The following is a 25012-nucleotide window of genomic DNA, read 5'->3' on the forward strand; positions in this document are numbered from 1 at the left end:
AAATTTAAAAATGTCTCTCTCTCTAACATAAGCTATTGGTCAGCAGGTCGATCCTGTGGAGCTTAAAAGGAGAAAAATAAAATGTATTAACTTATACTGAGTACATTTTCCCCCAGTCTCTTTTATAGTATTTATAGTAACCATTCCTAATAGTTTCCATATAGTTAACCATTCCTAATCGCCACCAGCTCGTTTTTGGTGTTCCAAGTTTTCTTTTGCTTGGAAGAGTCTAGCTCAGAGCAATATTTAGGACGTGATCTGCCTCCAAGCAGATGGCCCAGCCATCACTGTCATTTGCCTTCTCGGGACCTTAAATAGCTGAACCAAATCGCATGGCAATGCACCCAATTACTTTTGAGATATTTTAGCTCAAAATCCAAAATGTTAACCTCATTATAGAACCGACTCAGGGAAACGCCAAAGTCAGTCTGGTGTATCCTCTGGTGAACATGAATGTCTTAGCAAAATGTCATGGCAATCCATCCAGTAGTTCAAATATTACATTGGTACAAGGCCAGCTATGGCTCAGGCTGACTACTAATCACACGGTTGGCAGTTTGATCGCCAGCTCCTGTTTACAAGGCAATGTGTCCTTGAGCAAGATATTCAACCTCAACCTACTCATGATAGTCAGACCAGCACGTTGCATGCTATCTCGCTGCCGGTGTGTGAAATGAGAGGCAAAGTGGTAATGCGCTTTGGATGAACGCACTATATAGCTCCATTAAATGCCTGATTAAGGTGTCTAAAGTAACGCCGTGCTTAACATTTCCTGTATCTGCATTGGCATTTATATTTTGTCACATCATGGGCTTTGATTCACTTCTACCTGTGTCAGTGTATTTTAGGTACTCTCCCATTTGAAGAGCATCACAGAAACGATTTGGTGCTGCTTGCACTGCTTACATCCGTCTGTAAAATATATTATAAAGTATGCCTTTATAGAGGAGTTTCTTCTTTGCTTTAAAATGTTCAGATGCAGTTTGTATGCCTCAAGCATTTACAGCTCAAAAAATCACTCGGCAGAGTCAAAAGTATTTTATGTCACCTCCCAAAATTGAGAAGGCCATAAAACAGTGATGCAGTGGTTGATTTAGCCAATAATTAACTTCTTTACTACTGTACATCCATTCCACTGTGAGCAAGTCTTGTGTCAAGTCAGGACAAGTCACTGGTGCAGCATTCAGCCAGTGAGTAATGTAAGATGTCACGTTCCCTCATGTGGACTATGTAGAGGCGGTGCAGTGGTAATTTGTGTGCACTCGGAATGTAGCGCAGCAGTTAAATGGGAAAGGAACCATATTTCACATTTATCAATTGGCTGTTTACTGCAGCAAGTAGCGCTCTAGCTAGCCATCGCTAATCATATTTTGCCCCTTAGGCTGCAGCCTAATTATCTCTTTAACTCCATCAGTTGCCTTCGCTTCGTTTTCATCTCTTTTCTCTTCATTCTTCTGTTGGTTTCCTGTCTTTTTCCTACTCTGTCTTCTTTCTCCATCTCTTTTTGCCTTTCTTACCCATCTTTGTCGTATCTCACAGCACACAGGCTTCTGAAATATTGTAGCTCTCCCTGTTCCCTTGTTGTTTTTCCCCTCTCTATCTTTACTCCTTCTGGCCTCTCTGCTCCTCACTTTTTCCAGATTTCTTCTTGTGTGTGTATTGTATCCTTCTGTCCCCAAGCTGTAGCCCTCTATCCTCCTCCCCTCCTCTGTCTCCTGTCTTTTGAAGCTTAGGCCCATTGAACCCTCTTGTCTCTCTCTTAAGAGGAGCTATAAGAGGACCCAGGCTTCAGTCATTCCCACTTCTCCACTGCACCCTTAGGAGTTTGCAGCTCCAGGGCTTGGCACGTCTGCCTCGTCAAAAAGTGAGGACGGGGAAGCAGTGAGATGATAAAAGGAAATGAGATAAAAGTGGTCATCTTCACAGGTCAAATTCACAGGACCACCTGCATGGTTGACAAGATCTGAGCAGAAGAAGGAAAGAGGGGAGGAAACCGAAAAGTGGAGGAGAAATGAGAAACTGTTGGAAACGAATACTGCTCAGTGTCCCCGTGGCTGACACTGAGGGAGGAGAGAAAGACGACAGATTGATGCTGACAGACAAAGGGCCAAAGCAGAAAAGGCACAGCAACAGGGAAGGAGGCTCAGTGCGATGCAGAGACAACATGCTAGAGTTGATATGCCCAGAATTAGGGAGGGTGTGGGGAAAAGATGAAGGTTTGTTGCCAACACAAAGAGATGCACATCTGGCAGGTTGAGGTCCTAAACAAACTGATGTCGGAGAGCAACTCTTGAAAAAATGAAAGGAAAGGGCTGGAGAAGATGGCTAATGGGCAAACAGTTAGAGGCTAGTTTAAAATCACAAGTTCGAAGAACGATAAGTAAGAGTGAAATTGAGAAAACTCTCCCCTTCACTGTAAAAACAATGCAAAGATTAGAATTGCAAACAAAAAACACCCGAGAGGGAACAGACTTTGTTCATTTGTATTCATGATAACAGCGACAGTTGACAGCAATGAAGCTCCAGTGGATTAGAAGAACCAGCTGTTTGTAGTGTGTGTTGATTAATGATGTACATTACCTCACACTGGAGGTCACTGTCCCCCTGCCACCTCAACACATCCAACAACTGCAGGAGAGGAAATGGCAGGTCGCATGATGCTAATGTGATGATTGTACATTACCACTTAGCTGTGAGCTCTGCTGTGTTAATGAACTAGAATGGGGGTGATGAGGGTTACACAAGAGTAAGATGTATGTGTTGCTGGGTGTATTGTGTGTTTATTCATCTCGTACGTATGTATGAACAAATTCAAAATATGTTGCACTTAATTATTTGCTTGCGTCTGTTCCAGGTGTGTCCTTCAACAGTGTATACACTCAGATCTGGAGAGTGCTGCTACACCTCGCTGCAGACCCGTTTCCTGAAGTGTCAGATCTGGCCATGAAGGTGCTCAACAGCATAGCATACAAGGTATGTTCATGTTCAAGACTGAGCTTATTGTTAGAGCTGCGTTAGTGTTGTGCTCTTTAGTGCTTGCTTAGAAATATTGGGGATCCAAGATTTGTAGCTGTTGCACTGCCATACGCATTGTAAGTCATTTTGCAGATGAGTGTCAGCATTGTTTTTGAGAGTTAATGGAGTGGTGTAATAATTTACTTTTTGTCTCTGTTTCAGTATGTCAGTTATTTTCATGGCATGGTTATGCGGGGGGGGTGGAAATCTGTTTCCACCACACACGCCCCACCCTCCCACTGGCATTTTCTTCCTCCAAAAGGCCATTACTTTTGTGCAAATGCAGTTAAGGGCCAATGACTCCCCAGGCTTGGCAGGGCAGAGCAGAGAGGCTGCCGTAACTTAAGGAGCCATAATAACCACTATAGTCCACCACCCATCCTAACCCTCCGGCTAAATGTCTTCTGTTTCCTACCACCAACACCAATTGCCCCCTCAATTACCTTCAGCGGAGCAGCATCTCCGCAATGAGACTCCCTACTGGACTGCAATAAAAAACACCAGGACTTTATTTACAATATAACGCAATGGAGTTCTCTTGTACCAGCTAACAAACATATTTTCAGCAATTCTATAACCAGAGGGCAGACGACTGAAAAATACAGACACAATTCAAAGAAACAGTGCACCCGCCCCCAGACCTTCTGCGTCACCTTTACGGGTCTGTTAACAGGCAAAAATATTAGAAATGCAGCTATACAGAGTCTTTTAGCTATTCCAGAGCTGTAGAGTTTAGGTTTGAGACGTGATACAAGTCAGACTTCATTGATAAAACAGAGGACTTGACTCTTTCACTGTCTCAAGACTTCACTTGAAACCAAGCAAACCCATTACGTTCTCACTCTCCTTCCATTGCCACACAGCCTGATCATGTAATTTGTAGGCCTCAGCTTCATAAATAACTGTAAACGCAGCTTTTAAAGGAAAATATTCAAATGCTTTGTCATGTTAATGGTCAACATTAGTAGATCTGAAAAACTCACAAATGAAAAAGTGTGACTTGACTTTATTTACTCTCAAGGTCTTGCGACTTGACTTGAACTTGTCTCCACTGACTTGAGACTTGGACTTAAACAGAGAAGACTTGAATGTGTCTTAATTGACATGAGATCTTAATTGATTTTTTCTTGATGGGCTTGAGTGTTGACTTGAACTTGTCTCCTTTGACTTGAGACTTAACTCCTTGATTTTTTTTTTTTTTAAATTACTCGACGCTTGACTATGACTTCAATCGGTTGACTTGAGATTGACTTGTCCAGATTGATTTGAGACTTAACTTGAATTTGTTTAAATTAAATTCATATTGATTTTGACTGAACTGAAATAATCTGACAGGGATGAGATCACACACTCCTCTTTAGCTCTGGTTATCACCACAGGTTGCAATGAGTCCAACAATGTTGTACGTGATACACCATGTGGCACTAGTGTCATTCATGTCATACATTTAATGTGGTGTACTCATACTATCATGACGTGAAAGTAGTGACGAGGGATTTAAGCTCTACCCGTCTCCTCTGTATACCTGAAAAAATGAGATATAGAGTTTGACATTTTAAAGAAGACAATCTAAACACCTTTCTGAAGTTAATGAGTTATCATAGATTACCACATTATTATTTTTTTCTTGCGGAGAGCTCATCAGAGACAGCTTAATCAGAGACACATCCATCTCAAGTTCACAAGTGTTAACATTAGCCTAACTGGGAATCCAGCTCTTTTAATTAGGATTTTAAATGTCAAATGTTATTGATTTGTAACAAAGTGAACAAGGTTACCAGCTAATTAAAATTCACTTGCTTCTCAAATGATGAAAGCAGTAAATGCTTTTTAATAGCCCCCTTTTGCTGCATGATGCTGGGGTGAATGTCTTTGGTCTTTTTTAAATGCTGTGCCTGGTCTTTTGTCTGTAAATTTGACTAGTGAAGTTGCAGGACAAAAGAAGATGTACGCCCTTTTTTAAAATTGAAACCTGATTGTTTTCACTCGACAAAGAGGTGTAATAAAAAATAAAAAAACGTGACCATATAAAATCTTAAATGTTTGAATGGACCTTGAGAAGGCTCTACTCTCCTTCTCGCTTTATTTCTCCATATTTTGTTGAGAAGACAATGAGAGGAGATTATGACTTGAGAGGCGCAAATCTTCTTAATTCCCTCACCTGATGCAGCAGATATCTCTTTTCACATACTTACCCCATGTTAATAATCCAACCACACCTTCCCTCATCAGTTCACCGTCTCTGCCTTGACCAATCCTCTCTCACCTTCACCACTTCCATGCCATCATCATACATCAAGGCATTGTTTCCTTAAATAATTAAACAGGAACAGTCAGGTTTTCCTGAGACATCAGAGCCCTTGCTAATAGCGTGGTCTGTGTACAGGCACTATTTCCTTTGCTCAGTTGACTCACTTTCCAGTCAATTAATGATGGAGAAAGTGAGGGGAAGCGGGTTAAAACAGGAGATCAAGCTGTTTCCCAGCTTGGAGAGAAGCAGCTGGTAGAACCGATTACCCCCGTTTCCTGCCAATGTGGGAGTTTTGCATATCACATTTTGCGGAAAGCTTGTCAGCAGATAAGACGTGTGGCCTCTTGGGTTAGCATGATGTTTGTTTACCACATGTTGATGATCTGCAAATGTTGATGAATAATCCATCAACATGTTGCATAATTGAGTCGTTTTAACTGATGAGCTTGCAACTTCACATTCATACCAGCATCTGGTAAAAGGTATCTTTTATGTTTTCTTTCCTTAAAGGGACAGCTCACCCCAAAAACTAAAATACAGATTTTCCTTCTTACCTGTAGTGCTATTTATCAATATATATTGTTTTGGTGTTCATTGCTTAGTTTTGGAGGTATTGTTCAGAGAGATCCGACTTATAGGAACTAGATGGCACTCGGCTTAGGTTTTCAAAGCGCCAAAAAAATACATTTGAAAAACTCAATGTCTCTTTCCAGAAATCATGACCTGGTTACTCAAGATAATCCACAGACCTTGTGTGAGCAGTTTCATGTCGGAACTATTTTCTTTCTAACAAACTACGCCCACTAATACACCCACCAATCAAAAAGGAACCGAGTATCATACTCGATACTGCTATCTATACTGTCAACTGAGGAGGACTCCATTAATGTTTACATCTCGTGCTGTCACGAGCCTCTCGTCCATGAGTAGATACACGCTTCCTTCTGAGCGGAGATACAGCTGGCGGGTGTAGTTCGGTAGAAAGAAAATAGTTTGAGTGCGTGGATAAAACCTTTTAACGCAGGACAGGATTACCACACATCCATCCTTTTTTTTAAGATTCTTTTGTTTGAGCTTTTACCAGTTTACAACTGCACTTTGCTGCAACCTCTTTCTAACTCTCCAATGAGCTCCAGGTGGATTTATGCTGCAGTGTGGAGCCCAGTTTTGCCATATAATCTAGTTTCTTTATAATACTGCCTTCACACATAAGCTGCTACAATCATCTCTGTTTCAAAAGAAATCTGCATATCCTGAAATCTTTTTTAACTGCTTTTCTTTGTTTATGTCCTTCTCATCATATTGATTTTGTGCTTGAGTTGAAAGGGTACTTAGATTACTGACTGAGCTATTTCCATAATAGTCCTTTCAGCCAGTTTTACTGCTGTTTTGTTCCATTTCCAATTGCCTCTTATTGAAGCACTAACAGCTAGCCCTAGTAACCGCAGTAGATTGAATGTGTGTAAACTTTGCATTGAAAACTTTTCCCTCTTAGACACAAGCACAAACAAAAGATACCTGCCGCAATTTTGTAATTAGCATCGAAATGAAGTCAACGGTAGTAAAATGTGTTTGCCTGTGTTAACTAGATTTAGGCTGCACACAGTTTTCTCTCCGCCTGGCCTGAGTAAACAACAACTCTTGCAAGTCATCAATGATGCTTTGCCTGTATTGTCTTTATTAAGTTTGCCCCTCCCTTGTGAGCAGCCATTAGACAACTCACAATGAAGAGGTTATATTACCTGCTCAGCCTGATGAGATACAGTTCTGGAAATTCAGGCAAACTTTGTAAAGTGCTGCACTTTTCACGCGCTGTTACAGTGAAAAGAGTATCCCAATTTTAGGTATTGCTTCTAATCCTGATCTCAGGCGCGTCTTCCTGTCTCTTCCTCCCTTTTTGATCTCTGATTTCACGATTCCATTTGGAAGACTTGATTAAACGACAGGATTTGAACCAACGGTTTCTTTGTCGCCAGGCAACAATGAACGCTCGGCCCCAGAGGATCCTGGACTCTGGATCTCTCACCCAGTCGGCCCCAGCCAGCCCCACCAGCAAGGGCACGCATATCCACCAGGCTGGGTGAGGAAAGATATCACACACACACACACACACGAACATCCACAAATACAGAAAACTCATTACAGTAAAGCCCCAAAACATACGCATCATGCATACAGCAGCCTTCCCTCTAGCAAGAAGTAAACACAATTTCATTTAATAGGCAGTGTGAGGAAACTTCGGTTGAAGAATGTTAACGCCTAAGAAAAGGATAAACCTCGTAATATTTTGTTTTCAAGAGGGTTCTGACAAATGTTACCACGAAGCTGGCAACAAAACGAGAGGCAACGCACACAGTTAGAATAAATTACATTACATAAAATATTCGAATGTGGATTGTGCCTGAACAAGAGCATACAATAAACCAGAGAGAAAATAATGAAGAAAAAAGACCAACTTAATGAGAAAATGATCACACAAAATCATGGATATACAAATAAATATATGATTAATATGAAATATGAAGCCAACTTTTTTTCTTCACTGTTTTCTGTAGACACTAAGAGAATGAAAAGGCAAAGCTGATGAAGTCTAAGTCCTGCCACTTTGTTTCCTGTCCTCATGTTCATTTCTCTGCTTGTCCAGTGGGTCTCCTCCCATGCCGAGCACCAGCAGCTCCAGTCTGACCAACGAGGTGCCCAAACCCCCCGCCAGAGAGCAGCCGGCTACACGACCTCCCTACACCCCCACATTGGGAGGACAGGCGCCTCACTCCCATCAGTTCCCCCGCACCCGTAAGATGTTTGACAAGGGACCTGAGCAGGTAGAGGAACGCCCTACTAGTATTTGTGTGTAAAGCAGGCATTGTGTGGGGTAAAATGAACCTTAATCAGCAACTGCATCGTTTTTAAATTAAAATTAGCTTGTGTAAAAGTTGGATATCTTTTCAGGAGGGAGGGGTTGGTGTTGTTTTTTGATAAGTTTAACTCTTTGAATCACTAAAGTGTGTGTGTGTGTGTGTGTGTGTGTGTGTGTGTGTGTGTTGCAGGCAGCTGAGGATGGTGACGAGCCGGGCGGTCACAGGAACTACATCAGTGCATCGCTCCAGACGGGCCTGTGTGATTGGAGTGCCAAGTATTTCGCTCAACCTGTCATGAAGGTAGTGTCCCAGTCTCTCTTCTCTTTTCCATCCATCATGACTTTTTACCGTCTTTGTCTTCACCTTTCACTCTGCCCCGCCAGTGTGAGTCATCTGATCCTTTATATATGTTTGTGTGTGTGTGTTCTATACCTCTGTGTCGGCCACCGCAGAGTTGTCCGTCCGCCCGTACATCCCATTCTCGTGAACGTGGTTTCTCAGCAATGCCATGAGAGAATTTCTTTAAATTTGGCTCAAGCGTCCTCTTGCTCTCAAGGAGGCGGAGTCGTACAAACGCAAGGTGGTAATTGTAGTTGGCAATAACTCAAGAATTCATATCCTATTATGACAATTTCACACAAATGTCTAATAGGATAAAATTATGACATTTTGGACATGAAGGTAAACTTGACTGGTTGGTGAAGGCAAACAACAGCGAGGTGGTGATTCTAGTTTTAGACGATGAACCTCAAGGTATTGCTTCACTGGGCTCCACGCAGAGGCTTAAACAACATGCTAGTTGAGTTATTGCTTTGATAAAATCCCTGCATTTATACACATTAGTCACTTTCTTTAATGAATAATTTAAAAACATTTTATTCTTATTCTTCCTTCGCCAAGCAATCTAGTTCTTTAACAGCAGCTTAGGGTGGTTGCTAAGCAACACAAAAGTACTATGACAGGTAATATCAGTTTTCACATGAATATTTATGTAAAGTTGTGTCATAGGTGCACTTTGTTATGCATTTTACAATAGCTTCAAGAGTTACTGAGCCATCTGAGTACATGAACTGTTAAAGAACGGCGTATGGGAAACAGCAGGTGAGGGACCATTCGCAGTGTGAGATAGTACCTGCTGCTTGTACAAGATGGCTTAGCTGAATAATTGAGCTCTCTGAGATCCATGACTTAACATCCTCCAGAGGGAAATTTAAGATTAAAAGAAGTGCTTTTTACCATGCACAGTAGTTGGTGCAGAGGTTTTGTAATATTAAATCAGGCTTCCGTCTGTTATAACAGCCTCAACATGCCATCCTCCCTGCAAAAAAAGAGGTAAAACAAATGGTGTCAGCACATTTTGTTGAGATTTAACAAAGAAGGGGGGATTTATTTTAAGAAGAGTCAAGTTTAAGGGTCAAATAGATGAAAAAATAGAAGTTTTGGGATTGGAGGAAGAATAATAAGGAACACAAGTATATGAAATGTATGTGTGCGTTGGAGACAAAGTGGCTGATACAGAAAGAAAGTGAAGAGAAAAGTAGATTTTAGTCAAATAAAATATTTACAACACAAAGAGATTTGGGGCAAATAGAGGAGTGAAGGAGATAGAGAGAGAGAGAGAGAGCAAAAAAGTAATAGATGATGAAAATATTATATTTGAAAAGAGATAATACAGACAGAGAGGTGGAAGGACTATGTGGGAGAGAGAAAAACAGAGGTGATGAAAGTGAAGTGAAGTAAAACTCATAAAGAGCAAGGCAAGATGAAAGGATGGGAAGAGAGAAGAATGAGTGAAAGAGCAGCCGGAGAGGAGAAGAGTTTTGCCGTAGCGTGAATCAGAATGCTGTGTTGGCAAAATGTTGAGTGCTGCCATAAAACTCCCCTCCATTACAAAGATGTGTGTGTGTGTGACTGAGTATCAAAGTCTGCACACGGGTTATCATATCACTGTGTCAGCAGCATGAGAGCAAAATGTGTGTGTGGGTGTTTCAGAGTGTATCCCCACCTACAACTTTAGGGGTGTGTGAGGAGCAAGGTCAGTGAAGACTCTATTCACATGAGAGTGTGATTTAAAAAGATGTCTAAAGCTACAGGTTAATATTTGAGAGAGACAAAGTTAAGGAGAGAGCAAGAGCAGTGGTTACAAACACAGTTGACCAATAGTATGGGGTCAGCCCTGTCCATGCAAATAAGTTCTGGCGCAATGTGAGCGACGACCAGGAGAAAACCAATCACATTCTTTTTTTTGTCTGCAGTAACAATGTAGTAGTGAACTGCTGCTTACTAAGCAGTATCTGTGTGTGTGAACACAGCGTTGGATCATCAGGAGGAGGATATGGTTTAAATTAATAAATCAGACCTCAACTACATTCTTTGGAAATATATAGAAACCTTTTTTGCCAGTTGAAATCCAAACATGCTCTTTAAAAATCCTCCTGATAAACCTTTTTTTTTTTTTTACCGACCAAAACAAAATTATCCCGGCAAAAACTTTTTTTCACCTGTTCTTAATTCATAAACATAGGAGATAAAACTTTAGATCAGAATTGGAAAATGGATCACCAGGGAAGGGCCACAACCCTGGGAACTACAATATAGACACACACACACACACTCTTTACTGTGATAATAGCTGCCTCCTCACAGGCGCAGTCAGGAACCATAATTAGAGACACTGCATGTGATATACAGATAAACCTGACTTGACAGCACTCACAATCTCCATTCAGAGGTGTTAACATGTTTGTTGTGTTTCCCTTAAAGCAACATAAGCAGAGCAAGGACATACATGAATATTGATTACACACTGTGTGTGTGTGTGTGTGTGTGTGTGTGTGTGTGTGTGTGTGTGTGTGTGTGTGTGTGTGTGCGCGTGCGCGTCAAGCTGTTTAGCATTCAGTGGGTGTTGGATACCTTGTAGAAATGTGCTTAATAAGCACACACTGGCAACCAGCTCTTAAACACACACACACACTTTTTTCTCCGTTGTTTACACTCTGTTTATTTATTCATCTGTCAAATATGCACATAATAGCAAAGTAATATAAAGTTTTAATTTACGCTTTTAATACTTTGAACTGAAAAATCCTATACATCCTGCATATTGAATGTCATGTTAAAAAGAGTCATTAAAATAATGCTGGGACCAAATCTCTGGGGGGCATTTTGTCACAAAGTTAATACTTTTAATATCGTCCCTCAGCTCAACAGATGTGATCAGATGTAATTGAACAAAGTGAACTTGATGACTGGACTCATTACCTGAGTAACAGTGTGAGCTTCACTTTACATTGTAGTTAGCAAAGTTATCAGGCCTGTAATGTGATGAGGCAAGTTGGTAACATTTGTATTATCAATAAACCCACTGGTGCCGGCTGAGAGCATGCGGTGACCTGGAACTGGTCTAAGGCTTAAAGGAGTATTTCAACCTTTCGAGGAATATGCTTACATGATTTGTAACATGACATCTTGTGTCTGTGTGTTTTGTGTTGAGTCAAAACACCCACCAACACCTTTAGAGCTCATTAATTACCATCTTGTATCTCATTTGTTTGCTCCATACACAATCCCACATGTAAAAATAACTATTTGTGGGTTTTAGCAGGAGTTACTTGCTGGACCTTCTTGTTGGCAAATAGCAGCTGGGCCCAATGACTTCACTGTGCTCGCTGACCCCATGTGACAACTGCAGCTAGCTGTAGACACTACACAGAACTGTTGTTTGTCAAGAAATTGTACGCACCAGAAAAAGGCAGAGAAGGAGACGACTGCTGGCCGATGTAAACCAGGCAGGTTTCAAAATGACGGAGGGAAATTCATTCAATACATGTGTTAAAGGGACAGTTCACCCCAAAATCAGAAATACATATTCTCCCTCTCACCTATAGTGCGAAGTACCTATCTAAATTGTTTTAGTGTGAGTTGCGTAGTTTTGAAGAGATCAGCTGTAAAGATGTCTGCCGCTAATATGGCACTCAGCTTGTGGAGCTCAACGCACCGGAAAAATAAATTTTAAAAACTCAAGAGCAATGTCTCTTTCCAGAAATGATGACCTGGTTACTCAAGATAATCCTCAGACCTTAACTGCTCACAACAAAGTCTGTTTGTATCTCGAGTAACCCAAGTATTTATCTTAAACTTTATCTAAAACTGTATTTGCAATGAGGGTGCAATGTATTTAAATCATATGCTTTTTCCTACAAATGTTCCAAGTGGATTGATCAGGTGAATCTCTCTCCGTCCTTTTTTGAATTCACTCTTTCAGATCCCAGAGGAGCATGACGTGGAGAGTCAGGTGAGGATGGAGCGACAATGGAGGTTCTTGAGAAACACTCGCGTGAGAAAACAGAGCCGATGCATCACACAAAAGGGTTAGTCACACACACACACACAGACATGATGTGTACAGTGGGAGTCAACTAATGTTATTTTGTGAAATACCATAGGCTTGTTATATTAATGCTACCAATAGACAATATTTTGGCGGATTGTTATTTTTCTACCGGTCCAAGAATCAAACCTTGAGGGACTCAAGAATGCTCAGCAGATTGGTCTAATCGCAAATGTTGTGCTAATGAGTGGTGTTAGAATATTTTGCCTGGACTACATGTTTGCAGAGGTTGTTGCAAAACCAACATTTTCCCAAATCGCATGGGAAAATAGTCCCTGTCTTAGAGGATAGGATTCTTATCATTTTGGAACAGTCCTTTCTGATTAGTAGCTCTGTCACCAGCAGTGTCAAATGCAGTGCTAAGATCACAGAGCATGAGCAATGACATTTTGCCAGGATCATGTTTAATGGAATGTTTTTGTAGCCTTGATGAGAGTTTGGTAAAAATCCAGACTGTCCAGAAAAGGACCGACTGAGACACACGGTAGGTGTAGATGGTGCAGCTTTGTTTTAGACATGTGAGACATCCATAGTCTCCTTTATGAGTCACAGGACTCCCCTCACACACACTCAAACTTAAACCCAGAAACCCACACACTATAAAGCCCCGGGGTGTCAGCACACACACACAGACTCCCCAGGTGAAGTCAGAGCCTCTCAAACAGAATAGCTAACACCTCCAACGTCATTCGCAGCCCCCTCCGCACACACACACACAGAGTCACGAGGAGATTGGCGTCAGAGCTGAGGCTTGCGCCCGCACGTGTCCGCTTGCTAAATCATTGAAATCCCCTCTATACTCACAGTTGTTTTTTTTGAAAGAGATAGAAATAGTAGGGTTGCCCTCATTCAGTCTGTTCACTCCAGAGAGAAATGAGATGAGAGGAGGGAGGAGGAGGGAGGAGGAGGAGGAGGGAGGGTGGGATGGAGGGCAAAGAAGGCTGAGGACGGAGGAGGCAAGACGGAGGCAGGGAAGCTAGAAACATGAGAAGAAAAAAAAAAAAGTGGTCAAGATATATTTTGGCTTGTAAACCTGATTTGGTCGTTTGTGATTTGAGAAATGCACACACATCACCACGCAGTTTGAAAGTCCTCGGGTAGTTTCAGTAGTTCCATATCGAATGTGCCGTCAAACAGCACGAACAAAAGCAAATCGATGGCAATGATCTTGCTCATCTTTTAACCAAAGGCCTCAGCTTTCTCCCCAACACATCAGTGATGAATTCATGATGGATTCCTCCTCACTCTTTTTCATCTCATGCCTCCAGAGTGTGCTCAGGTAGCCAAGGACAGGCTTGTGGTAACGGCATGTGTTGTTGCCATGACAACGTATGGTGAGGCAGTGAATTTCTTTTTAGTTGGTATCTGTGTGCGTTGGCACTGTATTATATACTCTATTAAAATCTGACAAAGAGGTAGACTAACAGACTTTTTCTTCTGGCTTGAATCTCCGACCATGGATGTTTTGTTTCTCTTGCTTTGCCTCAAGTCCTACAATTACTATTTTGTAACCTTACAATGCTGTAAAACTTTCTTTTTATCGATACGCAGTCATTCATTCCAGCATGTTCTGGTTTTAAAATGCTCTTATAAAGGCCTGGTTGCTACTTAGTTCTGATCCTGTCAATATATACAGCTACAAATACCCTAGATTACGTTTGTTTTTGACTTATCACAAATGTATTTCTAATATATAGTCCACGGAAGAAGGTTGTATGGCAACATCATTTTGTGGTTTTAAGGAGCAAGATACAAGATTGGGATCATTTCGATTGCCTCTCAGCGGCCTTCAACATGGCAGCTCGTAGCTAACGGTGCTCACAGTCTCCCTGACGGGGAACCGGAGGGTTGGGGATACACTAACGCGACAGCGCCCTCGATCGGGGAAGAGTTAGTCCCAACCGGCCTAGAGCTAGCGAGCGGTTGTGAATGAAACTTTCAACGGGAGAAAGAGAGACGCAAGACTAACAGCTGTTATAGACCAATGCGCCTCCCCCAGCTGAATTTTGTGATTCTTTCATAGATTTTAAATATATACTGTATATATATCTCTCTATGTTCTTATGTGAGGGTTTTCATGAACAAATGTAGGCCTAATCGTTATTTATGAATGATAAAGTATTCTTTGTTTCCCGTCTCTGCAACGATTCGACCGTGAGATTGGCAGTCGAATCAGGCTTCTTAGAGCAAATCGTTGAATATTTGACTATTCGGGTTCACCCTTGGTATCTAGTAAATAGGGAGGGATTTTAGAAACAGTCTATACTGCTGCAGAGCATTCTTCATTGTTAACAAAAAGACCAAAATCATTACGTCTATTGTCTTGTGTGCCATAGAGCACCTTTGTTGTCCACAAACAGATGAAACACACTGTTGGACTGGATGACATATTCTTTCATACCATCAATATGGGCACTGTAGTTGTTTTAACTTAGTCCCACATACACCACCCTGCTGCCTGAAATACCCACTAGCACAACAACTAATCTAATAATCCACAGGTGAAACTCCCCAGTCCAAAATAAAAAACTTCAGCACCCAGCTGTTTGAGGAAATTACTGAGGCCTTTTTAAAAAGGAAAACATGTATTCACAGTAAATATTTACATCTTTACAATGAACAAATGGGCTACGGATAACTTGGTAATATCCAAAAGCAGAGTACGCAGTGTTGGACTCAGAGTGTGAGGTTGTGGCTATATCCTGGAAGCAGTACGTACTCTCAAAAGGGTAGATAAGATTATTTTTGTTAAAGTTTTATAAGAGCCTCTTGTGTCAAAGCTGAAAGAATTCACAGGTTCAACAGAAATCTAACCTGGGATTTTCCAGTTTCAAGAACTCCTTTTCCATTCTGGCTTGTCCCCCCTATTACAGGTGTTTCCCGTCTGGATGATCAAATATTCATCAACCGCAACCCTGGAGTACCATCTGTTGTGAAGTTTCACCCCTTCAACACCTGCATCGCTGTGGCTGACAAAGACAGCATCTGGTCAGAGAACACAGAATGAAAAACAACAAATCCGCTTGAAGACCATTCTGCAAATAGTTGAGTTTCATACTCGACGGTCTTACAAGTAAAACAGATCGAATCATTAATTAGAGTGCATGTGTGTATGTTTGCTGTAGTTTCTGGGACTGGGAGAAGGGCGAGAGGTTGGACTACTTCTACAACGGAAACCCTCGGTACACTCGCATCACAGCCATGGAGTACCTGAACGGACACGACTGTTCATTACTGCTCACTGCAACAGGTGTGAAACACACTCACACACACACGCACATGTATGAATACACTCACGCAGAAGACTCAGAGAACTGCAACGAGTACAAATTAAAGTTCATCATTTGTAATATTTTCCTTGAGTGAGCAGCTTAAATGCGTGCGCCCACCAGCACAGTGGAAATCTCAACGAGACTCATTTGTAGCGGCAACGAGCCTTAAACACTTGACTCTCACCCACGAAAACACACACACGCCCAAAGCTGCACTCGTGTGTATTCATCATCAGAACAAAGCAAAATGTAATGTGCACGTGTAGAAAATATACAGCGTTAAAAGAGTAAACCACGGAATGTAAATCGAGTGGAGGCTTTTACGGGTTGCAATAGCACTCTCTTGAGAGTGCATGGACATGTTTTATGTTTAGCTCCGTGTCTTACTGTAGCTACGCTGTTCAGACAGGTTTGTAAGGTTAGAGACTCCTCACTTTGTTTCATACTGAAGAGACGCTTTCAGGCAATACGCCTTTTAAGATGCTGCTCTACATTCTCTATTGATTCTTTTGAGAAGTGTGTGTTTGTGTGTGTTCATTTTCAAGTCATTCTGTGTGTTGCATACTTTGAACAAGTCTTCAAGGTTTTCATCAAATCTCCTGCACATGTTCACCATGCACTTCAAAATCCATTAAGAATACAAAAGAGTGTGCTGCACCTCCTTCTGGCCTTAGCCTTTGCTCCTCACTGCATCTCTTTATCCATATTTTGTTTTCTGACTCTTAACTTCCCTCTCTGCATCTCTCTGCCTCTATGCCCCCCCCACACCCCTCCCCTCTCCAGACGATGGAGCGCTACGTATTTGGAAGAACTTTGCCGACCAGAAGAACCCAGAGATGGTGACGGCGTGGCAGGGCCTCTCTGACATGCTGCCCACTACCAGAGGTCAGCCCACCACCAGCGCTCACAGTAAAGATCAACACTCTATTTTACCGTCTACCCACCCATACTCCCACTGTACATGCCTGTAGTAACTCGCCGACTGCCCCACTGTTCACCCCTCCCAGTCACACGTCCACTCCTCCACGTCACACGTCCACTCCTCCACACACACAGAGCAGCCAGATGGCACCAGTTTTGAGTGCCTCAAATTTTAACTGCAGTAGCTTTGTGGACTATATAAGCAGACAGTGAAGTAACACTTTCTATTTATTGCATTATAAACATACAAATACTTATGTGTTATAATCTGCTTGTAGCACTATATAATCATAGTTATACACTTATTAACAATGACTTAGTAGGTCAAGTATCATAATCATGATTAATGGTCACTCAATGGATCATAGTGTATAATAATTCCCATAGTTTTGATACATTATAATCTTTTTATATTGCATTGTAATGTTATAAGTTACTGTGGCTGTATTCCTTTAAGTATTCCTTTAAGTAAAATACAAAAATACCATTAAATATATTGAAATATATTTATTTTACTAAAAGAAAAGTAACCACAACTTATAACAACATTATAATGCATTATAAAAAGAGTATAATGTGTCACAGTTATGGGAATTATAATCCACTAACCACTATGAAAAACAAAGTCCATTATTAAACATCCTTAACTTCTGTTACTTTAAAGAAGCTTATGTAAGTTAAAACCACAAGATCCCTCTACGACATCATGGTACAACAGCATAAAGCCTAAAAAACATCTGATTAGCAACTTGAGACGTGAGAGTGGAGTTAGAAGTGAGAGGCAACGTCTACGGCTCATCTCTTTAAACAGATATTTATCTGCTTATGAATGCAGATAAATTATTTCAAAAAGCTAATGAAAAGTGAAATCATCGTCGGACCATAGCCGAGATCGCATTTGGACCAATGCACGGACTGTTTGCCTGCGTGCGACACAGACTACAAACGGAAACCAGAATGCCTCCGATATCAAAATCTGGTTCCATTGCCTGCAGATTCTGCATCCATAAGCAGATATCTGTCATAGAGTTTGGTGTTTTTAAAGTCAGAATTTACTCTCGGAGTAAAAGGTGACACTAATGAGAGTTTTTGAGTGGCAAAAACGTCAACGCAGGGCACAGTAATTATGGAGTCATTGGAAGAGATCACTAACCCTATCAAACCCAGCCAAAAGTATATTTTTTTCATGCGCTGCAATAGCAAAGCATATGTCCTCATTACCATAGATGTGCACTTTTAATAGTAACACATTTTGATGCTGAAATTGCCCAGAGTGATGCAAAAAAAAGAGGGAAAATGTCGTCATTGTCATGAAGCCAAATCCAGGAGAGTGTCACATATGGTCCTTAAAATAATTGATTTGACCTGATGTAATGAAATGGAAACTGAAACCAGAGTTCAACTTCCACACTGTTGCATATTTTGGATTGTGAGTCAGGTTCCATCACTCAAAACTAATGTAACGCAAATTGAAGGCCAGTTCTCAGCCTCGCCTGTCTTACTCTGTCACATATGTGATATTCATGAAATATCTGTCATATCTCACAAAGATGGAGGAAAGTTGACATTCAAAGTGTATTTAAAACACAATATTAATCTTAAAATGGTAGGTTTTTGGTCAGGGGGTTGTCTCTGTTGCTTAAATTTAATGAATCATTTTAAACTTGGACTGTGGATGTTGCCATGTTTACGTTCTGTGATGACACACTTCCATAATTCATAACTCTGTGCAGAGGAGTGGACCACACACTGTGTGCACATATGTGTCTCCATCATTACAAAGCTGCAGTATCACTGCACTGTTGGGACCTCCAAAGAGGCGACACACTTAACTAGCATCACTGTCCGTCTGAATTCCCCTGAGAGACTCTTCCCCTGAAGGGGACTCTCCCGCAGCGAGCCACAGCCTTGTTTTCACTCAGACTGTAACATTTAATGATGTGCTTGCTTTCCTGGATGTGTTTTTAGTGACAGTGTTGGCTCTGCATTCAGACTACAGTGGAGGCATCAATTTTTATATAAACAGCCACTCCACCGAGAGCTTTCCTAGTAAAGTTTTACTGAAGAGTCCAGCTTCAACTTGTTGTGTTCTTTTTTTACTTGGCAAGAAACTTCAAAAACATCTGCTCTCTTATTCTCTCTCTCTCTCACTCACACACACACACACACACAGTTTCCCCTATTGCAGTCATACACCACTTTCCCTACTGACCCAATATTCAGTTAAGTGATATTACCATTGCTTGGAATGTCTTCCAGATAAAGTACAGTAATTATATGCTGTTGGGAAACTTTTCGATTTTTAGCATTGCCTCAGTGGCATTAATAATGTAAAACCCAATGAAATATTACACAAGTATGTCTTTGTGCTGCCAAAAAACGACTCTACCTCTGTAGGTTGTTGTTGCTACAAGACTGAACGTTTCTCAAGAAGACGCGGACACACACACACACACACCAGTCCCTACACAACCTGTCCTCACTCATCCCATCCCTGTTGTACAACAACAGGCTTTTGTACTGTTCCTCATCAGTGAACCATCTCTGTAGACTGTGTTTGTCTGGCTTGTTGTTACTTTTCTGGTTCTCTGACATTGTTTTGTGTTTTTCCCCTCGTCTCGAGAGAGGCTGAACAAGGCAAGCAAGCAGTTTTCTTTTTGACCTCCAGAACAAATCTCGTCATTTTGTGTGATCGAATTAATGGATTTATTTAATCACACACACCTTCAACCCAGTTGAATTATTTCACGATGTCTTTTGCACATATACACACAGAGTTAAGCAGCGACTCCACCCTGCCTGCTTTGTAGTCTGTGGAGAAAATATTTGAGATTCGGTGTCCTGCAGACTTGGAGGTTGTGCACCCTGTGCAGCCTCCACAGCCCCTGTTTGTAATGCAGAGGCAGAGAGTCAGCTCTTGCCTCCCTCGCGCTTTGATCCGCACATATCACTGTTAATCATTTTGGAGATGCCACTATGAGAAAAAGCAGCCTTGTTCATCCCTCTGCTGTTTGACTGCATGTGACGTATACTCCTGAAGTCTTACTTTTAAGTGTGTGTAAGATTGTGTTGGTCCGCATGCATGGGGGGGTCCTTGCTAATGTGTCGCTTGCATTGCTGCTCTCCTTCCTCCCTGCCTTTTTCCCTCTTTCCGTTTGCTCCCTCCCCCTGCTCGCAGGTCTGGCCAGAAGGGTCTCCATCTATCTTGACAGGAGTAAACAAGGAGGTGAGTGACGCCATCCTCTTCTCTACTCTTTCACGCCCAGAGCTAAGGTGCTGCACTAAATAGCTGGCAGTGTGCCTCTTTTTTTGTTTTCCTTTATCCCCTGACCCCTAATCCCTTCATTTGTCCGGTGATGCTCCATCACTTCATCCCTGGCAGTCCTCCCAAAGTTGAAAGTAGGACACGCTGTTCTTGTAACTAATACAATGCTAAGCTCTGCTCCCTTTAATTACTGTTGTTATACCTGTCTAGCTTTCAATTCTAGTATGACACTAACTGTGTGCAGTTTACATTGATAATGGTGGCAAAGTTAACACTCGATTCTTGATCACAACTTCACATACTTGTTTGCATTTTTCAAACTGTACGTTTTCAGAGTAACATTATGTTAGTAGTAGGGTGACCAGACGCCCTTAACAATTTGGGACAGTCCCAAATTACAAGCAGTTGTCCTGAATCCCAGGTTTTAAATAGTTATAGCGTCGTAAAACATTATTTTGCTGTTTCCTACAGCTGGGTACTGTTGTGTCTCCAGTTTACATAAATTATGGCTGGTAGAGGGTTTTTTGTGCCGTGTTCAGTAGTGCAGCGAATTGATGAATAACTATGCGTAGCTATGACGTTGTTGAATTAAAACATTTACAGAGGGGAATTAAAACATCCATCACAGACATGGAGCCCGATGAACATCCAGTCAAAAAGCAAAAACGTTACTGCAGTTACTGGGAAAAGTTGGGAGGGAACTATCCATGGATCATTGCAGCCTTACGATATCCAGATGTTTTGCAAAGTCTGCAGGAAAGAATACTCGTTTTATTATTATTAATACTGTTACACTGTATGTAATGTACTGGAGGCCATGCCCACCCTTGACTCCCCTTTGCCTAATTTCACCCATTCTCATCTGGTCGCCCTATACTGTAGGTACATGCTAACATTTGCAGCTTACATTAGAGAGGACAAACACACTGTCTGGTCTATTTCTTACACTTGTGGAGAATGCCCCAACCGGACAAACCTGCCATGCCCAGATACTGCTGCTATGCTATTATTGTACAATCACTGTTTTGGGCGATCTGTCCAGTTGCAGTGAAAATTTGCAATTTGGCTTATATCCACAAACCAAACAACATTCAAGTAGATGCTTATTTAAAGAAGGAGCAAATGGCTTTTGCCTTTGGTGAGGCAGAGGTCTTTCTTCAAACGGACTCCATAATTGGGAGTGTGTCGGTGCTTTGTGATTCTAATAGCATAGAGCCACCCAGTCCGTCTCGCTGGAGGGATTTGCCTGTTAAACTCCAGGGGAACTGGTGAAATTAGGGGACCATGGCTGGCAGAGACTGGAGAAACTATTCCTGCGGCTACTGCACAGAATAGCACACTTCACATCTCTACAGATTAGATTGAGAGTCAATCTAATTAAATTCTGATTATAATACTGTTAATAATGTTCTTCATTTACCTCCGTCCCTCGACTCATTCATACCCCTGCAGTCGCTCAATATTAGGGTTTTTCCTCTTCGTCCCTTTTCTTTTGGTTGCATAAGTGAAAGTCGGGCAGCCCTCTCTTCTTTGGCTTTAGAAAGGCAGACGCTGTGTCCTGTACTATATTTGGCTGCACTGCCTTTTTGCCTTGTTAACATTGGGGCTCTGAGAACTTGCTAAATCCAGAGCTCGGGTCTCAGTATGAAGTTAGAGAGAGGCACATGACTTGGAGGTTTCAGGGAAATGAGACAAAAAGCCTCAAGGCACACACAATTTTTTGGCCTTCAGCATTTACTGGGAAGATCTAAGAATAACACCAAGTAGATTATTGACAGTGCTAATGTCATGTAGGTTATGCCTCATTTCACAAGGTCTTTGTCAACAAGGCAGGTCAAAGCTTTTTACCTCCCCAAATGTCAAGCCTCGGCCTTCAAAGGTTATGATGACCAACTGATCATGCACGGCCGGACAGAGCATTTACATAGATAACATCGCCTTCTCTTAGAGGCACATGCATGCCGGGCAAGGCCCTGGTAATCCTGGAGACGGTTTATTACCGGAGTCCTGGAGGACCTTTTCAAAGCAAACATGATGCAGGGAAGAGAGGGGATGACTCTCAGGGGGAGAAGAACCAGAAAGTCCGCAGCACTGGGTTAATGAGCTGCAGTGTGGGGGAGAGCTAGTTCATCAATGAGGATAACCGCATAGAATAAGGAGAGGACAGCGTCTTTTCCAGAGAGAAAGAGGAGTGAAACTATGGTACTTATGCAAAGGAATAGATAGATATGTCTAAAATTAGGTTAGATTGTGCTGGCTCACTGGCACAGGAACAAGATGATCTACCACGACTGTTAGTGGTGTTAAAAGTAGCTCTTCTCCCCCCCCCCCCCCCCCCCCTTGTTTAAGATTCATCAAAGGAAAAGCCATTCAGTGAACAATACCATTACTTGTTACCATTACTGGGAGAACATTTGATCTCAAGAATCAAGTGAAAGAGACTAGGCATGAAGTGAGAATCTAAATCTAAGCTATCTATACCTCCACCTCTGTAAGGTGGTAAGATGTACAGATGAGGAAACATTGCCCACACTACTTTGCTCCTTCTCAAATCCCTATTCTCCATGTCCCTATTGATTTCTGTGTGGGTAGCTAAGACCTGCTCAGGCCCACAAAGGTTTCCTCTAAGGCAGAATTGTATCCCGGTTCGAGCAGCTGAGCTGAGTGTTGACCGTGTGATACAAAACTGAAGGGTGGGGTTTAAGGTTGCAGATTTGTGAGCTGTGACCCCCTGAACTCCCAGCAAACTGCTTTTGATTTGAGTTCTCTGCTGGGAGTAGAGAAGGGAAGAGGAGAAAATAATGAAGTAAAGAGTTGGGATGAAGTGAGTTTGGGGTGAGAAGAAGTGCTGGATGGCTGGATGGAGATCCAGAGAGGAATGGAAAGGCTGAAATGGGCTAAGGGGGCAAGTATCCTGACCCCCAGAACTCCAGGAGCCCATAAGCCCAAGGCTTACTGTGTGTCAACTGGTTTGTGCAAACATAATGGACCATTTCTTATGCACCATTGAAGCACAGCATCAACTGCAGCGTTTCCGCCAGAAAAGTTGTTAGTCCTGGCAGCCGAGGGTCCGTGTTGTGCTGAGCAAGTCTCAGAGGAGCGGTTAGTCACTGAAATGAGAATAGCCGGTCCACCTTAACATCCCACATTAAGTGCACCTTGTACCACAAAGCAAACAGTGGAAGGAAGAAGGGGTCTGTAGGGGCCCAGCATCTTATTTGTGCTCCAGGGCAACCGAGCAGGTCCATCTGGCAATGCTTAAGATAGAAACAAAAACACAGAGACAATTAGACCATTACAGTACTTAGTCTTGTGGGGATCTTCACTCATGCACTTTATATTTATCCACGATTGATTTCTCATCATGGGATGGGATGACACGGGAACATAAAGACGGATCAAACTGAATCTTAATCCTGCGAAGGTTTGGTGTCGCGTGTGCTCCTTATTTTAGAGGAAATACATGCACACGCTTTCATGTGTTGGGGGAATCTCCGTTCTCCTCCCCTCTCTCATTGTAACCCAGATTTCCTCATCCCAGAGCTGCCAGCTTCAAAGGGAATGCCCCCTCTCTTCTCACAGCTTCTAAAATGAGCCAGCATCAAGCGTGTGACTGCGATCATGTCACTAAATGAGCGCAGTCCTGTGAAAGTGGTTTTCCCATGTGCCTGCGCTACCGGCAGTGTGACGACGTGCCGCCTGAGCGAGCACGATGACGTCACAGTGAAGGATGTGAAGCCGCCCCCTGGGGCCTGGGTTCTCCCGACAACCCAAGCCAAGTAGCACAGTAGAAAGCCCAACACAGATGGTTGAGTGGAAGAAAGTGATCGACTCATAAATTAGGCACACGGAGTTGGACAGGATCACAAATGATGCAAAGGTTCACTATTGTTGTAGAGTGAAGAGCAAAGAGATGGAGTCCTTTTCCTTCGCTCTTCACTTCAAAATTGTGTGAAACGAGCCAATTAGGATGAAAAGACACTGGGTTTAAGAATGTATGAAGCAAGGTGGTGACATATGTGGGTGAGCTGGAGCTGATTATCGATTGTGAAAAAACAGGAGGAGGAAGTGACTCAGAGAGGAGGAGGATGAAGGGGAGGAGATGAAGCATGGCGTAATGACTTTCAAGAGGGGGGGAAAGGATGCTGTTTCTGTAGCGCTTGTGGTAAAAGCATCCTTTTAAAAGGAAGACGGAGAGTGTTTTCCTGTTAACTGAAGGTCCACTGTCATCCGAATGTCAATGAAGGCATGAAAGGCCCCAAAAATACTTTACAGGGGAAAAAATACTTAAAAACGGTAGATGCGATGGATCCAACTGGGAGATGTTGAATGCTGTCTAACAAGCTAGAAAGCCTTTCTAGCTTGTTGGAGGATGTTGTAGGTTGCTCACTTACATCATTTTTCAACAACTCAGCTACTCGCCAGCTTGTAACTGTTAATGGGCCCAACAGCAATGCAACGAGCAAAAAGTGGTCGAAGCTTTTTCACGCGATCTGTTCACCTACAGAGGGTTTTCACTGATGGAGGGGGCAGGATGTGATGAATTTTACAGATGGGGATAAGGGTGCACACTTTCAGACCATGTCTCCTCAAAGACATTCATAGTGAGTGTTGCCCTCTGTGGTACGATACAAACAAAAGGGATTGTGTGAAGAATGAATAAAGTGAGCTGAAAGTGGAAACGGACACCTTTTCGTCTGTTCCCTTAGCGTTTCTGAATGTTTTTATTGTTGGCGTTACTGTCGCAAAGACAACCTTTTATTACTTCTAGTAGATTGAATGCCAACTGAATGGCTGTTCGAAAACCTCTCAAGTCCTGGAGCTCTCTTCATTGAGTGAATGCCTCTTCTTCTTCGCCTTCATCAACTTGCCAGGTATTGTTTCCACACTTATTCAGGTTGGCCCACCTGGAGATAGCTACCGATAGATATCAGGGGAAAACAAAAGCATTTTCCTATTCCTGTTTTGGTTGTGCCAAATGATTAACTCACTTACTTTTTGCCGTGAATGGAGCCTTCATTTTCCAGGGAGATCGTGCCC

The 25012-nt window shown here is 42.2% G+C and overlaps 1 protein-coding gene across 4 annotated transcripts in view; it reads left to right on the forward strand.

Moving 5' to 3' along the window:
* rptor (regulatory associated protein of MTOR, complex 1) overlaps positions 1-25012 on the forward strand; it is a 141028-nt gene that overhangs the window by 107452 nt on the left and 8564 nt on the right. Inside the window, exons 22-30 of one of the 4 annotated variants that reach the window (XM_076091161.1) lie at positions 2855-2973; positions 7243-7346; positions 7911-8088; positions 8314-8424; positions 12389-12494; positions 15388-15502; positions 15640-15764; positions 16570-16695; positions 19886-19933. In XM_076091161.1, the coding sequence (XP_075947276.1) occupies positions 2855-2973; positions 7243-7346; positions 7911-8088; positions 8314-8424; positions 12389-12494; positions 15388-15502; positions 15640-15764; positions 16570-16695; positions 19886-19933 (1032 nt within the window). The remainder of the gene's footprint in view (positions 1-2854; positions 2974-7242; positions 7347-7910; positions 8089-8313; positions 8425-12388; positions 12495-15387; positions 15503-15639; positions 15765-16569; positions 16696-19885; positions 19934-25012) is intronic. The other 3 variants (XM_076091162.1, XM_076091163.1, XM_076091165.1) reach the window with 3 other exon arrangements.

This window comes from Anarhichas minor, unplaced genomic scaffold (genome assembly GCF_050575085.1).
Source record: "Anarhichas minor isolate MPS153535 unplaced genomic scaffold, ASM5057508v1 ptg000014l, whole genome shotgun sequence".
Classification (NCBI taxonomy): Eukaryota; Metazoa; Chordata; class Actinopteri; order Perciformes; family Anarhichadidae; genus Anarhichas; species Anarhichas minor.